The sequence below is a fragment of the Delphinapterus leucas genome, chromosome 10, assembly GCF_059928025.1.
Source record: "Delphinapterus leucas isolate spDelLeu-1000000601 "Yukka" chromosome 10, BTC_Dleu_Yukka2, whole genome shotgun sequence".
In the NCBI taxonomy this organism is placed as follows: Eukaryota; Metazoa; Chordata; class Mammalia; order Artiodactyla; family Monodontidae; genus Delphinapterus; species Delphinapterus leucas.
The window spans coordinates 36,723,120-36,741,177 of NC_143138.1; the positions used below are offsets into that span (position 1 = coordinate 36,723,120).

Here is an 18,058-nt window from a genome sequence, read left to right on the forward strand (position 1 = left end):
TTATGATTAGCTCTTCACCATTCTTTCCACACTCAGTGTTTTCTGAATATTGCAGCTGTAGCCATGTTGTTTGGTAGTATGCTGTTACCTTTTATGTCATCACCTAAAACTTGAAATTAAAAACTTAGTCCCTTCAAGGAGTGAAATGATGGTCTCAATTAGCTGTTAAAAGTTGGTAGTTTTGTCTTGTCTCAGAGTTGTGTCCCATCCAGCTTTCCATGTAGCCGTATCCTGCAGGTATATTCTCCATTGGCATTTCTCCACTTTCAGATAACTCACCTGAATTATACTGTACAGAACGTAAGATTTGATGGGAGGAAGGCCCCTCCTTTTATCGCCCCCTTTCTCAGTGAAGTAGCCTATGCGGTGGAGCCCGCGTGTACACATAACCTCACCTTTCCTCATCCTGGGGCTTCAGTGACTAAGCACAGAAGCTGCATATGCCAGACAGCCGGGAGCTTGCGCTTACCTTTTCCCTTGCCAGCTGCAAAAGAAGATTATTTAGCCAGTGTCATTATTTCTTCCTCTCTTAGAGAAGTCACTCTCTAAGATATATGAGAGATTAAACAACGTCAGACAGTACGTGGACTCTCTGATGTAGTCTAACGTATTTCCCAAGTTCCCCTTCCATCTGTCGAGCAGTCTGTGTTTTCTTCTTCTCCTGGTGTCCCCTTTGCCCTGAGAGGTTGTGGCCCACTTAGAGGCAGGGCCCCCGTGGTGGCTGCTCCTCAGGGGTTCCCGTGTCTGGAACCTGCAGGGCAGCTACCTGGTCCGCTCCACACGCGTTGTTAAAGCGCTGGCTCTCAGTTCCAGTCTCCCGCTGAGAATCTCACTTTGGCCCTGTGGCCTCCAGCAGCTCTTCTCAGCTTGACCTTGCTCCCCACCTGAGGAGGAAGCTACATAATTGAACCCTGTGACAGCTGACAATAGGATCCCTCTCATCTTTGGGAAAATCCCAGTTTCTCACCAGTAAAGTTGTTCCCCTGAAACTGTAGTGACTTCTGGCAGCTGTTACAGGCTCCCTCCTGCCTCCCAATAGCAGAGATTAAAACCGAGCCTCTAACGTGATGTTTGTCTTTCTGCTCCTCATTCAGAAGAGTGAGAACTGTACTCTTCTGAATGAGGTGAAAGCACTGAAATTTTCCCTTGTGACCAGAACTTCATACCTTTCTGCCTCACCTTCATGTCCATCACATCCATTCTTTTGCATCGTGACCTCCAGTCCCTCTCTATTCTGAAAGGTAGTCAGCCCCCTCTGACCCCACTTAACTCCTCAGCAGCCTGAAGTGGTAAATACTCTTAACTACCCTTCACTTCCCCGATCCTGCACTGTCTCTTCCTTGTCACTGTCGATCCTGCTTTCTTCCCTCCTGTTCCCTCGGTGCCACTGTGGAAGAGAGTTACAAACCACGCTGATTGCTCCATCTTTGAAAGGTCCCTCCCTGCAGCTCGGTCGGCCTCACAGAGCCTATTCCAAAACCTGTTTTGCCTTTTCACCCCACACTGCAGTCCTCGCACTCTTGGCTTCCACAAGGGATCTCCTTCATGTTTGAATGAAAAGGTTGCTGTCCAGAGTGAGCCTCCTCACCACCCCTGTTCTTCACCGCATAGTCTCTCTGGTCTCGTAGCCATCCCGTCATCATTGTCATCCTCATCAGCGGAATGTCTGCTCTTTTCGTGCACTCTGCTAGGAGCTTATCTTAGGCCCTTTTGTTTCCAAGCTGCAGAAACCAAGTAAAGATGGCTTAAGTCCTAAATGGTGAGTTTATTAAAGTGATTGGGAAATTTCTCATGGAACACTAGGGCAGGAACTCTGGTGGCTCCCGTAGGGACTAAAATCAGATGTTGGAATCCTGCGAGGGACCCAGACAGCCCTTCCTGGGCCATACCATCTGTCTTCTTGCTTCTCACCGCAGATGACTTTCTTTATTTCTTTGAGCTTCTGATGAAAGAGGGTCACTCCAGAATGTCTACATTTTTATCATCATTTTAAGTGAACAGAGCCAATTATGCTAAAATCTTAAATAATTCTAAATTTTTGATATGAAATCTGATTGGCCCACCAGGGGTCATATGTCTTCCTGTAATGCAACTGGGTCTACAGAGCTCAGGAACCCCCTACATATACCTCAAGGTTGGGCCAGAAATAGTTCTCAAAGAGAGGAGTTACTGGGACTTCCCTGGCGGTCCAGTGGTTAAGACTCTGTGCTTCCACTGCAGGGGGCACAGGTTCAGGAACTAAGATCCCATGCATGCTGCACGGCACGGCCAATAAATAAATAGAGAGAGAAATAAAGAGGAGTTACCGCGTAAAGGACAGATATGCCCCCCAAAAACTCCAAAACCCTGTACTGCATAGGCTGTTGCAGAAAATTACAAAATGTTGGAACTAGAAGAGCGACTTCCCTAATGTCACTTAGTCAGTGCTCAATAAATATTTGTTGAATTGTTGAATGGAAGACAATTATTTCTGAAGAACTTAATTCCTGAAGATTTTTAACGAAGAATAGTCTGTGCAAAGTTTTGAGATCAGAAGTAGCTTTGACTTTGAGAGATTGGAAATGGATTTTATGATAAATTATTATTTTATGACTAATATCTTGGCAGTTGATCTTCCCTTAGTTGTCTATTTTCACCCAAATGGGAAAACTCAGCAAGAGCAGCAGCCTTGACCCCTGGCCTTCCAGTGGGGTCTCCCACGAACAATGGACAGTTAGAAGCAGGCAAAACAGACATTTGCCGCTGATCTAAAAGACACCAATTCAGTGGAGAAGCTGTTGATCTCAAGTGTTAAACCTCAGCCATTGTTCACAATCTGGCACAGAATTAATCCCTTAAGAAAAGTATGAAAAAAATGCCATTCAGCACAACATAGTTTGTCATCGCATGCATAATGCAGACTTTCCAATTAGAACGCTATAATTTGGAAACTTTCTTCACAGACTGATGAGAGAGCAATTATTTTAAAAAAGGGAAAACTCAGTCCACTGGGTTTGCCTCAAGTCACTTCTGACTCAAGTCACAAAGACAAGAGTTTTGAAAACATATTCGCTATTGAATTTTGTATCAAAACACCAGCAAGGAGAGCAATTAGTTGCTGTAAACTGAACCCCAGTAATCAATGGTATGCAGCCAGCCAGAGCACTTATGGAAGATGTAAGCAAAATCACATCTGCTAATCAATTTAAAAAAGCCCAGCTCTTCACTGCTTTTCAGGGAAATTCCACAATGAGAATAAGGAAGATGGAGGAGACGGTATTTAATATCACCAGGCATTTCATGCAGTGCTCATTAGGTGGAGGGGTTTGTGGCCACAGCTAAACACAGATTTGAGCTGCATCAATAGATCTTGGCTTGCAGCTTCCTTTATTCAGCCCCTTTGAAAATGACTTCTGATGTGTGCGTGGGGGGATGTCGGGTATGTTTAAGGAGCTACTCCCAATTAACGTCAGAGGGAGTGTGTCTGTCCTGGGCCAGTTCACCGGGCAGACCTTTTCTGGCAGATTACAAATCGGAAATATTGCTGTGTTGTTGCAGGTGCAAAGACAGGGGAACAGGCTTTGCTGGCAGGGAAAGAAGTGAAGGGAATTGGTGGGCTTTACAGTTGTGCCTTATTAGAACAAAATTTCTCTCCGTGGGCAAAAAAGAGATTGAGCCAATTTTTCCTTTAGTGTCCTTAAGCTGTGCTTGCTTTTTTTTCAGTTGAATCAACAGAGGGGTTTTCATTCCTGGCTAAGCCTACATTCCAAGCAAATATGCATCCTAGAACATAAATTAGAATCCCTTTCATATAGAGAACAAACTAGTGGCTACCAGTGGGGGGGAAGGGGAGGGGGAGGGGCAATATAGGGGTAGAGGATTTAAAAAATGGCTATTATGGGATTATATGAAATCATGTGTGTGAAATTTTTGAAAATTGTAGAGCACTATAGAATTTGAAGAATCTTTCATTCAATTTAAAGAAAAGAATCTCTCTTAAAAACTCCTATGTGTAGGTGAGTCTGAGCCCTTGCTTGACAACCTGAGATCCATCAGTGTCCCTTTTCCACTCAGGAGTCACCCTGACCCCGCATTTCCAGCCCCCAAGGACTCTTAATAGAGGAATAAAGAGGAGATGTCTCAACTGGTATGTGCACTTGGCTGCTGTTCAGAAAAAAGAATTTAGGCCAGGAGAAATTATTGAGGTAAAGATTGATAGAGTAGGCTAATAAAAATTAGTATCTTCAGCATGCAAACTGTGATAGGCAGTGGATTAATATCCTTTAAATATAAAGGGCATCTTGTAAGTCATTAACAAAAGGATAAATATAAGTAGAAAATGGGTAAAATGTTCAAGTTCAATGATAAGTAAAAAACTACAAATTAAAATAATGAGAGATATTTCATCTATCAAATTGGCAGGATTTTTAAAGATAATATACAATATTGGTGATGACGCACAGAACAGGTGTTTTTATACACTGCTGGTAGTGTGAGTATAAACTGGTGCAGACTGTCGTTGCAGGTGAGGGGACAGGTGTGCAGCTGTTCTATAGTACATATCAAGGCCTCATAAGCCCTGCTCCAGGAGTTACGCTTCTAGCGACTTTCAAAGGCAATAACCATAGATTTAGCTTAAGAATGCTCATAACAGGGGTTTCATAGCAGTGCAATATTATCAACTACCTAAATGTCCAACAATAAGAGACTAAGTAAATTATGGGACATCCACACAGTGAAATTCTATGAAACCAGTACATATGATGAGGAAGAATATTTGATGATGCAAAAAAAAAGATATTCATAATAGGTCATTAAGCAAAGAAGCAATTTGCACCATGTGTATGTGTTTACAAAATTACTGGAATTACAAGCGATCTTCATTTTACCTTGAAAGAAATTGGAGGACTTTATAGAATAAGTTACTGTAACTTTTTCCATGAAACATTTTTCCATGAAAAATATTTTTCCATGAAATATTTGAAGATCTGGTTAGATTTTATCCCAAAAGGGACTGATTATTTTCATTTGGATACACTGGTAGAAGCACTAACTCATGATTATCCAGAATGATATGGATTATGATAAACCTGGCTCTCCATAAATAATCCAAAATTCCATTGGGAAACAGCCTCAACGTCATCTCCCAAAAAGCCTGTTACCAGGGCTGTTCAATAAAGAGAATGGTTAATTATTTTGAAGTTTTTTTTCATGGTTTTAATCTACTCTGGCAGAGTTATGAATGATTTCAGCCCAGAACATATATGGAACATATGCTATAAACAGAGCCCACATGTTTGGAGTAGAATTTTTTAAAAACAGAGAGATCGATGGTCTTTCTAAAAGGTTTATATTCATTCTCAGAGCCAAACATAGAAGCAAAAATTACATTTTTAAAAGTTACTAAGTATAAATTAATATAGGCTAACTGCATAAAAGTGCTGAGAGACTAGAGTAATATTTGAGGAAATGACTAATGAGGGAAATGATTCACTTTCTTATCACGCACACTGGTATAATCTAAAAGTAGAATTATTGGACACTAAAAACAATAGGGTGGATTCCTGTCTGATTGATTCAGAGTACTTTGAGAGATTAAATACTTAGGTGAGTTCAAGAGAATCAGTAGCATGTACAGTATTGCACATCTGTTTATGCTTTCCAAAACCTTTTAACTGTTTTCTCTACTTAAAAGATAAATTCTAACCTATTAAGTAGTGTGTACTATCATTGATAGCAAACAAAATTACAATTGAAAATAAGGAACTAAGGGGAAAGCGGAACACAGTGGCATTTCTAATCCTTAGTAATAGCTTTAGAGGTGACACTAAACTGAACTTGTGCAAAGGACTGTCATTGATTGTAATTGCAGGATGAAGGAGAAATAATACAAAGTACTTTTGTAGAGCGATGGGTTGTAGGTTGTAAACTATGACCCAGATACATCACCTGGGAGTAAAGGAAACATTTGACAGCAGCGTACAGAAAGGGGCTTTGGTCAGGACACCAGGTTGGAACCCTCACTGAGTTTAGATAAGCTACTTAACAGCTTTAAGCCTCACTTTCACCATATATAATTTGATGAGAATAATAATGCTTGCTAAGAGGACTTTTGGAAAGATTTAATAAGTTACGTAGAGCATTTAGCATAGGGCCTGGTACATGGTAAGCATTACAGAAATGTTGGCCATTATAATAATGATGATCATTGTTGTTATTGTTACAAATGATCTACTGATATTCGCTCAGCAAATATTCATTGAGTGTAGGCTCTGTGTGAGAGTCTGTGCCAAGTCCTGCGTGTGGAAAAACCAATAAGACATAGACACTGTCTTCAGGGAGCTCACTCTGTTCTAGCTGGTGGAGGAAACAAATGTGCATGCCCAACTGTAAAGCAATAAGATAGATATCTTGTATGGGAAGGACTTTTGAGGCTGAAATTATAGAAAACAATGATCTCTCACCACAGTGGCACTGTCAGAAGCAAAAGGCTGGACTGTGGTCTGCTCCCATATTATAATATTTAGATTCTTTTTTTATTCTATTTTTAAAATTCAGGAATGACACACATACAGTGCACACAAACCTTTTGTGAATAGCTTGATGAATATTTACACATGTATATACCCATGTAACTTCCACTAGATCAAAATTAGCCCATTTCCAGCATCCTAGAAGGTTCCCTCACCCTTTCCCAATCATTCCCTCCCCCAGAGGTAACTACCATTCTGACTCCTGTCACCATAGATAAATCTTGTCTCTTTTGAGCTTCAAGTAAATAAAATCGCATAGTCAATACTTTGGTTCCTATCTGAGCTGAAAAGGGGGATAAGAAGAACAGGACCAACATAATCAATTTCTAAGAAATAAAAAGTTTTACTGACGAATATATGTTTGCCTGTATCTCCCAATCAGGCAGTCTTACGAGAGCTATGCAGAAAGTCTGGTCAGAATGAGAAGGAACCTGAAACGTGTTTAAGGTCATTGGGGCATACTAGTAACTACCACTTAGAATACCAATTAGAAAGCACAGATTTCCCCATGAACAGTGGTCTCAAGGGTGTTACCTTTGTTCAGCCCAGCCAAAGAGATGAGAGCTGGAAGAATCAGGAAGGAGGATTTGGTGACATCTCCCTGATAAGCCAATCAGAAGATCTTTGCCACTTGGGGGACAGAGGCCGCCTGGGGTTGGGTGACTTGTGAAATAAATTTTTAAAGAAACAAGCCTCTCACTGCAGGCTGACTCCACCTTCTCCCAGCATGCTTTCGTTGGGGATTCACTTTCTTTCTTTAGTCCTGGAAGTGTGTGGGCAAAGAAGACAGGTTGGAAGGCTAGAGTAGACATAGATCCCCTCACGCACACAGCCTAAGGAAAGAGCCAGGTGGAGCATTCACAGCATTCTTATGTTTTCCTCCTGTTCAGGTTATTACTGTGGGACTGTGACGATCGGAGCTATAGCTACTACGTCGAGGTTTCCACTAACCAGCAGCAGTGGACCATGGTAGCTGACAGAACTAAAGTCACCTGCAAGTAAGTTACATCCTTCAGGAATTTATGCCACTTTAAAAAGACAGTCTTTCCACTGGATTCGGAAGGTTCCAATGAAGATTCATGGGGTCACCAAATTATATTCTTATTTGGAGGTTAAAACATTCTGATGATCCTTTACTTCAGTTTTGACTATTAAGTACTTGGATGAGAATTTACTTTATATGACCAAAGAAGCATTTCTTATTTTGTGATTTTAACTTAATTTTTAAAAATGGCATGTATCTAGGCAGGGAAAACAAAGATACTTTTCGCATTCAATCCTCTCTCAGGTCCTCCCCCCACATCCCATACTACCCCTTCGGGACTTTTTTCTTCCTTAGTGATTTTTGCTGATGCAATACACACTTTAGTAGTATTCTGAGACTCTCACCTATTCCCCACCCTCATATCATTCTCAGGGTTACCTTTAAATATTTATTTCATCTCCATGTTAGTTACACTGTTACCTAAACTAAGGAAAGTTTGTATCTTAGGTCTCCTGTGGGAAACAGAAACGTTTCATGCATATGGCATTGGGGCTCTGTTTGACCTTACCTGGTTATGGGTGAAGCCAGGCAGAAGGATTCTGAGTTCTGACCAGCTTAGAATCATGCTAAGAATGAATGTAACCGCCACTCAGATTGAAATTAGCACATCTGCAGCATCCTAGAAGGTTCCCTCATACCTTTTCCCAGTCATTGCCTGAAAAGAGCTCAGTGCCTTTTTGTGTAGAGCCAGATGCTGTGGGAGGCAAGATAAAGCAAATAGCTGAGATTTCTTTTTTTTATTTTAATTGAGATATGATTCCCATACCATAGAATTCACCCTTTTAAACTGTACAATTTAGTGGGTTTTAGTATGTTCAGAGTTGTGCCATCATCATGACTATCTACTGTTCTGAAACATTTTCACCACCCCAAAAAGAAACCTCCTGCCCATTAGCAGTCTCCCCATTTCCCTCCAGAGCCCACAGCCCCAGCACCCAGTAATCTGCTTTCTGTCACTATGGATTTAAGTATTCTGGACGTTTCATATAAATGGAATCATATAGTATATGATCTTTTGCTCCAGCCTCCTTTCACTTAGTATAATGTTTTCAGGGTTCATTCATGTTATAGCATGTATCAGTACTTCATCTCCTTTTTATGACTGAGTAGTATTCCATAACATAGGAATATATATAGCGCATTTTGTTTATCCATTTATCAGCTGATGAACATTTGAATTGTTTCTACTTTTTGGCTATTATGAGTATTGCTGCTATGAACGTTCCTGTACAAGTTTTTGTGGGAACATATGTTTTCAGTTCTCTTGTATATATACACCTATGAGTGGAATTGTTGGGTCTTATAGTAACTCTATGTTTAAGTTTTTGAGGAACTGCCAAACTTGTCCACAACAGCTGTACCATTTTGCATTCCTACCAGCAGCGTAACAAGGTTTCAATTTATCCACATTCTTGCCAGTACTTGTTATTGTCTATCTTTTTGTTCATAGCCATCCTAGTGGGAGTGAAGTAGCGTCTCATAGTGGTTTTGATTTGCATTTTCCTGATGGCTAATGATGTTGAACATCCTTTCAAGATTTCATAATAGCGTTGATGATGGCTTGTTTGATGCAATGTCTGACATCCTCACCATTATTATTATAGTAATTTTATAGCATGTTTGTATTGGTTAGGGTAACATTTGCTGCTGTAACAAATAGTGGCTTCAGTATGTCAGTGGCTTAACACAGTAGTGTACTTCTCAATCATAAGTATTCCTGGTTGTCAAGTGGCTCTTCACAGATGATTGAGGAACCCGGGTGTCTTCCTTCTTGTGGTTCTGCCATCATCTAGGGCCTCATCAGCATCATGTGCATCTAACTGATAGATGGGGAAAGAGCAGAGAGAAGGTAAACCTGGATCTGAACAGCCTTGGCCTGGGTATAGTAAACATCACTTCCACTTGCATTCCACTGGGGAGAACTAGTCAGTTGTCACACTAGATGCTAGTAGGACTAGGAAACGTAGTCAGCTCCTGGCTGGGCAGCCACTTCTCAGTGGATCGCAGATCTTGTAGCCATCTCTACCATACCAGAAGAAAACTAACAATTATCTACTAACTAGTATTCCTTTACCTGCATGTATTTTATCTTATTCTGTCCTGAATACAAAACACCTTCTTGTGTGGGATATTGTCCTCATTTTATAAAAGAGAGAATGAAGGGCTCTTTCTCTGGTACCACATTCCCTCCTAGAACCCAAAGCATTGCTAAACCAAGGTGGATGATGAAAACTGGGAAATGAAGTGATTCTCTTATTCCCAAGCTCCCAGAACCCTTTTTATGCACTAGGAAGGCCTTCAAGGCCCATGAACAACCACCCATTTAACTTTCCAGAGTCATTACTTATTGGGCATACAGCTCACAAACCAGACCCTCTCTTCCTCATCTTTTACACATCTCACTGATTACCATCACCCATCTCTTCTGTCATTTTATGAGTTATAAATTGGATTCCTCATCTCTTTTATGTCCCCCTGTTGAAGGTGTTATACAATTGGGTTTTCAACAAGAACTGGTTGACTAACTACTGACAATGTACATATAATGATTTTATATTTATTTAAATGGGTTTTTCTTGATTCAAAAACCCATTCACTCATTAGATCCTCTCCCAGTAGCCTTGCATTAAGTCATCAGCATCTTTTTTTTTCTCTTTTTAATTTTTTGTTTCCATTAGTTGGTGGGTTTCAATAATGTAAGTGTTTTTAACCTTGTATGTTAGCACTTAGATACTATAGCAGTAAGTGTTTTACAAATTAATAAATAATATATTAGAAGAACAAGAGTAGTAGCAAGAAGGCAAGTGCCTATTAATCCTCTAGGAATCAATGGAGCCAAAGGTTATGATTTAATGTTTATAGACATAACCTGAATCTATTGTGCCTCCCATTTTTGAGTTAGTTCTTAGAAGTTGTATTGGTTGGCCAACAAGTTCGTTCGGGCTTTCCTGTAACATCTTACGGAAGATATGTAGATGATAAAAGAAGAAAGCCTTTCCTTTTGAACTAATGTACTCCAGAGCAGTCCTCAAGAGAGGATCCTATTAGCTTCAAGTATTGTAGCCTGTTTTTTTTTTTTTGCATTACGCGGGCCTCTCACTGTTGTGGCCTCTCCCGTTGCGGAGCACAGGCTCCGGACGCGCAGGCCCAGCGGCCATGGCTCATGGGCCCAGCTGCTCTGTGGCATGTGGGATCTTCCCGGACCGGGGCACGAACCCATGTCCCCTGCATCGGCAGGCGGACTCTCAACCACTGCGCTACCAGGGAAGCCCTGTAGCCTGTTTTTTAGTGAAGTAAAGTATGCAAGTCATGTTATAAATGAAATTCTATAGGACCATTAGAAATCAATAGCCCTGCCTCTTGATAGCATTCTACCTAGTCAAGAAATCAGAGGACAGATTTTTGCTGTCCTCTGAAAAAGACCTAGGGAGTGAAATTCTCCAATGTCTTCCTATAAATTCCTGCTCCTGGGTTAGGATATTCCTTTTTTGGCCTGCTACAGTTGAAGCTTTCAGGATAAAGGCTCATTTTCTGTCATACATAATCCTGTTTTTATATTGACTGATTAGGGGTTTTTCCCAGCTTATTGAGATGTAATTGATATATAACATTGTATAAGGTTAGACTGTGCAACACAATGACTTGGTATATGTATATATTGCGAAATGATCACCACAGCAAGTTTACCATCCATCACCTCACCTAGTTATAATTTTATTTCTTATGGGGAGAACTTTTAAGATCTACTCTCTTAGTAACTTTGAAATATACAGTGTACTGTTAACTATAGTCACCGTGCTGTACATTATATCCCCAGAACATATTTATCTTATAATAGGAAGTTTGTACCTTTTAACCACCTTCTCCCATTTCCCTCACCCTGCCCCCCCAGTGCCTGGCAACCATCAGTCTTTTCTGTTTCTATGAGTTTGTTTGTTTAGATTTCACATATAAGTGAGATCATACAATATTTGTCCTTCTGTGTCTGAGTTACTTCATATGTTACTTCATAATGCCCTCAAGGTTTATGTATGTTTTCACAAATGTATCAGCTGATTTTATAAAATTACTTTCTGTTCTCTTTTTTCACATAATCTATTCCTATACCTTTTAACCTTATTTCACTTTTTTTAGAAAATAAATTATTTATTTTTGGCTGCGTTGGGTCTTTGTTGCTGTGCACAGGCTTTCTGTAGTTGTGGCAAGCGGGGGCTACTCTTCATTGCAGTGCACGGGCTTCTCATTGTGGTGGCTTCTCTTGTGGCGGAACACGGGCTCTAGGCATGCAGGCTTCAGTAACTGCGGCATGTGGGCTCAGTAGTTGTGGCTTGCAGGCTCTAGAGCGCAGGCTCAGTAGTTGTGGTGCACGGGCTTAGTTGCTCCGCAGCATGTGGGATCTTCCTGGACCAGGGCTCGAACCCGTGCCCCCTACATTAGCAGGTGGATTCTTAACCACTGCGCCACCAGGGAAGTCCCTTATTTCACTTTTTAATTGTTGATTCCTTTTCTCTACTGTCTTCTACATTGCTGAACCCTAAATCTGTATCAGTACAGTAAAATACTAACATCAGTTTTTCTTTTTTTATTATAAATGTAAAACATGCCCATGGAAAGTTATTTTCAACAGTCCAAAAAGATATAAGTGAAAAGTAAATTTTTACCCTCCCATCTTCTGTTTCATTCCTCAGAAGTAACTACTTTTGACTTTAACTTCTCAATTATAAATAATATTTTTATATCTCTATTTATCAACTTCACTAACTCCTTGGTATAAAAATAAATGAGGAATTTAGCTCACTTAACCACTCCTCATTTTTTGTTAGTTATGTTTTTCTTTTTAGTTGTACTATTACTTACCTTTTAAAATTAAACAATGTACTTAAACCTCAATTTTTTGATCCATCAATTGTGGATAGTGTATCTTGACTGCCTACTATGTTAGTGAAGAAATTGCCACCCCTACATTTCCCTCTGTCTCTCCTCATCTGTTAGCTGTCCCACCTCATTTGACATTGTGAAGATTTATGATATTATTTTCTGTTTGTTTAATTTATTTAAATCTTCCATGTGTTGACTGTAAACTGATCCTGAAAAGGGAAAACCACTGAGAACTCATTATAATATTATGATTATATAAACATTGCTCCCTACAGATCTAGTAATTCATTGGCTCTGTAGTGAGGGAAATGCTGTTCAATGTCACTGAACTTGTGCCCCTCTTGGAAGAATTGTACTGTGTTCAGATCACAGATTCGATTTTCTTACAAGTGCTCAGAAGTATTCCACAAATGATAAATAACTAGCTTCATATTAGCCAGCTTTTTGTTTTCCTGGAGTTCCTAATTGCCTCTTTTTCCTGTTATAGAAGTTCCGAAGCATACTTTTGTTCGCTGGTTTTCCCCTTTTTTTAAATTGACGTATAGTTGATGTACAATATTACATAAGTTACAGGTGTACAATATAGTGATTTGCCATTTTTAAAGGTTATCCTCTATTTGTAGTTATAAAATATTGGCTATATTCCCTGTGTTGTACAGTATATCCTTGCAGCTTATCTTATACATAATAGTTTGTACCTCTTAGTTCCCTGCCCCTATATGGTCCCTCCTCCCCTCCCCACTGGTAATGACTAGCTTGTTCTCTGTATCTTTTTTTATTATTATTATATTTAAATTTTTTTTTTATTTTTTGGCTGTGTTGGGTCTTCGTTGCTACACACGGGCTTTCTCTAGTTGTGGTGAGTGGGGGCTATTCTGTTGCAGTGTGCGGGCTTCTCACTGAGGTGGCTTCTCTTGTTGCAGAGCACGGGCTCTAGGTGCACGGGCTTCAGTAGTTGCAGCACACAGCCCTAGAGTGTGCAGGCTTCAGTAGTTGTGGTGTGTGGGCTCAGTAGTTGTGGCACATGGGCTTAGCTGCTCCACAGCATGTGGGATCTTCCCAGACCAGGGATCAAACCCGTGTCCCCTGTACTGGCAGGAGGATTCTTAACCACTGCGCCACCAGGGAAGTCCCTCTTCTCTGTATCTTTGAGTATGTTTTTTTTCTTTCACTAGTTTGTTGTATTTTTTAGATTCCACATATAAGTGATACCTTACGGTATTTGTCTTTCTCTGTCTGACTTATTTCACTTAGCATAATATCCTCCAAGTCCATCCATGTTGTTGCAAATGGCAAGATTTCATCCTTTTTATGGCTGAGTAGTACTCCATTGTGTGTGTGTGTGTGTGTGTGTGTGTGTGTATCACAGCTTCTTTATCCATTCTTCTGTTGATGGACACTTAGGTTGCTTCCATATCTTGGTAATTATAAATAATGCTGCTATGAACATTGGGGTGCATGTATCATTTCGAATTAGTGGCTTTGTTTTTTTTGGATATATACCCAGGAGTGGAATTGCTGTGTCATATGGTAGTTCTATCTTTAGTTTTTTGAGAAAACTCCATACTGTTTTCCACTGTGGCTGCAGCAGTTTACATCCCATCATTGGTTAATTTTTGAACAGACTGCTTCCTAGGCCTACTCTACAGCTGTGATCTTTTTGTAGAATGTGGGTAAGGGGGTAATAAAACCCTTTTTCCTTTGCAGGAGATATTGTCCTTTGGCCCAGTTACCTTTCTAGATCTCTTCCCCTGAAAATCTGATCGAAGTGGAATGTCAGCTGGGTTATTAGGCAACATTGCTTATGATAAAAATCACCCCTGATTGGTCAGTTGCATCTGGCTGGGAGGACTTTTAATATCTCGTTGGAAGTCATAGCTTTGGGTTTCCTGAGTGTGATGACTTGTGACTAGACATGTCCCTCATGAAAGTTCTGGGATCTGTGTTTATGGAACTATTACAAGAGATATTATTTCCAGTTTGAAATATAAGGCTTCTAGACCAGAGAGGCCCACACCTGCCCAGAGTAAGTCTGTACACTCACCTGAGCTGTGTCACTTGCATGTCAGCAGGACTGCTACAAGGACTCCCCCTGAGGAGGAATGCCTGCTGCTACCCTGGTGGCACAGTCTTTTCTATTCTCTCTCCTGGGTGAATTTGAAGCCAAATATGACTTGATTGGGTCTTAGTTAAGAAGATCCCTTATGAGCATTGCACAGAGTAAATCTATAGGTAATTTCTTCAGAAAGGGTATGTGGAAGGCAAATTTTCAGAATACTTGCATCCCTGAATCATAGTTTAACTGGATATAGAGTTCAGTTCCTTCACAATTTTGAAAGCTTGGATTTATTGCCATCTATCATCTAATGTTGCTGATGAGAAATCTGATATAATCAGATTCTTATTCTTTGTAGTAATTTATTTTTCCCTATAGAAGCCTTTAGGATCTTCTCTTCATTCTTGGAGGTCTTAAATTTCACACTGGTATGGCTGGATGTGGGTCGTTTTCCTTCCATTCTGCTCAGTTTGCTATTATATGGAAATCTGCCCAGTTTCCCTCAGATTTATGAATAATGTTTCATCCACCTACCATTTTCTAGAAATTCAACAAAATCTTGATTTGCTAATAGCCTTCTTTTGAGCTTGCAACACTATTATGAAGGTATCTCCTTTGTATTCTTTGATGTCACCTCACTGGTTTCCAGGAAGGGAGCAAGGTAAATGTGCCTATAATGTTGGCCATCTTGAACTTGCAGTCCCAGAAGCTCTACTGCATGGGCTGTTGATACTCCCCAGTGACCCCACGTCCTTTCCCTTTCCTTCCTTGTGCCTGGCTGCGTTTCTCCTGTGTTATGCAGCTGTCTTGTTTCCTGCCAGCATGTGCTCCTTACATATTGACCTCCTACATGTTCATTTTTTAACTGTTTCTTCACTTTGTCTTGGTTCCATTGACTAATAATTTCTGTCTGCCAAAGTGTTAGTGATGTAGGCCATCATCTGTCCAAGACTGTGCCCCCTTGGCAAACATTTTGGCAAATATAAAAAATTAGATATAAAAAATTGGGTAATGCTGAAGATTTTCTTTTTCCACTTGAGATTTCTGTGGTTCTAATCTGGATCTGCCTAGTGTCTCTAGATTTTAGGCTGATTTTCTCACAGACTGTCCATCTGCCTGCCAGATATACTAACCAGATTTCCTTTTGAGTAAGTTTTCTTCCCTAGCCTAAGTGGTCATTAAAATGATGTTGTAAAGAGTTTTTAGGGAATTCACTGGCAGTCCAGTGGTTAGGACTTCGGGCTCTCACTGCCAAGGGCCCGGGTTCGATCCCTGGTTAGGGAACTAAAATCCCATAAGCCATGTGGCATGGCCAAGAAAAACCAAAAAAACAAAAGAAACAGAGTTTTTAATAACTTAAGAAAATACTTATACAAGATTTTTTAAACAGGATACAAAATTATAGAATTAATAATCACAAGTAGGAAAAAAATCAATGGAAGAAGAAAGCCAGAAGGAAATATGCCAAAATGTTAATAATGGTTGACTTTGTATATTGGGATTAGGGAAATTATTTCTAGTTTCCTACATTTTTGACCAATTTACATGTACTTCTTTTAAAATCAAAAGGAAAACTGTATTTGAAAAAGATTTTCTTTTTCTAGCTGCTGCCATAAATGTAGAGACTTGTCCTTGACATCGTTTGAGTAGCATATGCTGGCAGAGTGGCATGGTTTATTTACTGTCAGCAATAAATTAAAGAAATTAAATAAGTGCTGTACAAAGCAATATCCTAGTAGCTTTTCAGAACCTTGAAGTCACTTACCCTAAGCACAAGTGCTTCCCTGAAAAGGACACCTGAGCCACATTTTCCTTATGCTTCTCCCCGTGGGCCTCTCAGAGCCCAGTTCTCCAAGAGTACTTCTTCCTTTCGTCTTTCCCCAGGACTTCAGAAGACCATTTCCACTTGGGTTTCCCCACTCAGAGGGGCCTGGCCTACTTGAGACCGTGGAACACTACCTTGGATCAGGCAATTTCTATAGCATCCTAACTTTAGAAAGTTTCTCCCCTGGGCCTTCCCTGAGAAGCACTTTGACAGTCTCTATGTCACCTGGAAAAGCTCGTCTGCTCCCTGTACTTCAGCCTGATAGTATTCCTATCTGAGAAGCAGTGTGTCCCCTTTGCTGAATGTTCTGTCATTTAGTCCTGGGGAGGGGCAACATTCTGTTCTGGGGTCTGTTTCTATTTATTCACTAGGAATCTTAGAATGAGAAGTCATGTTTCTTTCTCTAAGTGCTGCAGTGGTTGAGGACAACGGGATAAATTAAAGGTGGAGAGTCACAGCCTCAGTAAACTCTGCCAAAGTGCAGCAAGATTGAAAAACGGGACATTTAAACCTAGACTGTTTATTTACCTTGCTGCATCTTCTTTGCCATTGTTAGTGATAAAGTTGAAAAAGCTTCCTTTCCACCAGCTTTGTTTCTTAGGTTGGCACTTAACAAAACGAAAATCTTGGGTTGGTTCCAGGAGTTCACTGCTAATCATGTGACCTGGGGTTGTGTGTAGAGGGCTTGGGGTCACTAATGTGATGCAACAGAAAGAAAGTGGGATTTAATGGAGAAAATAACTTCACCATTGAGACCGCTGATGAGAAGTTCCTGTTTAGTGTCAAGTTTTAGTTTCCAGGATGGGATTGCAGATCTTGGCTGTTGCATAGGTCCTGTATTGAAATATTACCATTTTTTGTGAGTCTGCTGTGGTAATGGGTGGGCTGCCCTCCTCAGATCCCCTTCCCTGAGCAGTTGGAGGGGTGTGCTTGCTGCTCCTTCTTGAAGCGTGAGCCAGTTAATGGGCTCTGGTTATGTAATTGTCACTTTTAAAATGTTCGATGGAGATTTTATTTTTCTCTTTTCATACTTAATTCCATTTCTCTACACAACATTTGACAGCAATGAAAAAAGCTAGTCATGTTCTTTCCTGTGTTTTTTTTTTTTAAAGGGCAAACATTGGTGTTAATTTTGTCAAGAGTTTTAGAGCTTGAATGATAGAGAAACATGTATCTGTAAGAGGAATGGCAAAAAAAATGAAAAAAAAAACAGAATTCAGATAAAACACAGAGGATAAAGTCTGGTACTAGGCAGACCCCTGTGTTAATGATGAAGTATCAGAGCCTGCCTTGTGGAAGGCATCTATCTGTTAGACCAGACTTGGAAACACTTGTTAATCATACTTTTGTTTATGGGGTTATGAAGTAGCCAGAGTAGATGAATATTTTGGAATAAAAAACATCAAAAGGGAGTCAGTCACTTATCCTTGCATGTCTAGAGAAGGGATTTACCTTTTGTATTGCAGAAACTTTTTAAGGAAAAGTTTACCCCTGTGTTGGAAGCCACATGGAAAGTAGATTTTGCTGCTAAGTGTGTGAACTGAGTTGTAAGTTTAGAGCTATAGGCAGGTTCTGTGGACCACCAGTGGAGAGGCTTCTCCCCACCCAGAACATTTGACAGGTGACGGCTCTGGAAGGAAATGAAGTCCCCTTGGATAGCCAGTGATCAGGAGAGAAAAGCTGAGAGCTCTTTTCCCTCTTCCTTGCTTAACCCAGGAGCCATGTTATTCTGTGAGGATAAT

General features: G+C 40.3%; 1 protein-coding gene across 7 annotated transcripts in view; it reads left to right on the plus strand.

Moving 5' to 3' along the window:
- The window catches only part of BTBD9 (BTB domain containing 9), a 413,720-nt gene that overhangs the window by 324,509 nt on the left and 71,153 nt on the right, over nucleotides 1-18,058 (plus strand). For 6 of the 7 annotated variants that reach the window (XR_016394454.1, XR_016394453.1, XM_022581804.3 and 3 more), the window contains one exon: nucleotides 7,403-7,510. The exons of the other annotated variant lie outside the window; for it this stretch is intronic. Coding sequence is in view for 4 of the 6 variants with exons in the window: in XM_022581804.3 (XP_022437512.1) it covers nucleotides 7,403-7,510 (108 nt within the window). In the remaining 2 variants the exon portion in view is untranslated. The remainder of the gene's footprint in view (nucleotides 1-7,402; nucleotides 7,511-18,058) is intronic. 7 annotated transcript variants of the gene reach the window in all.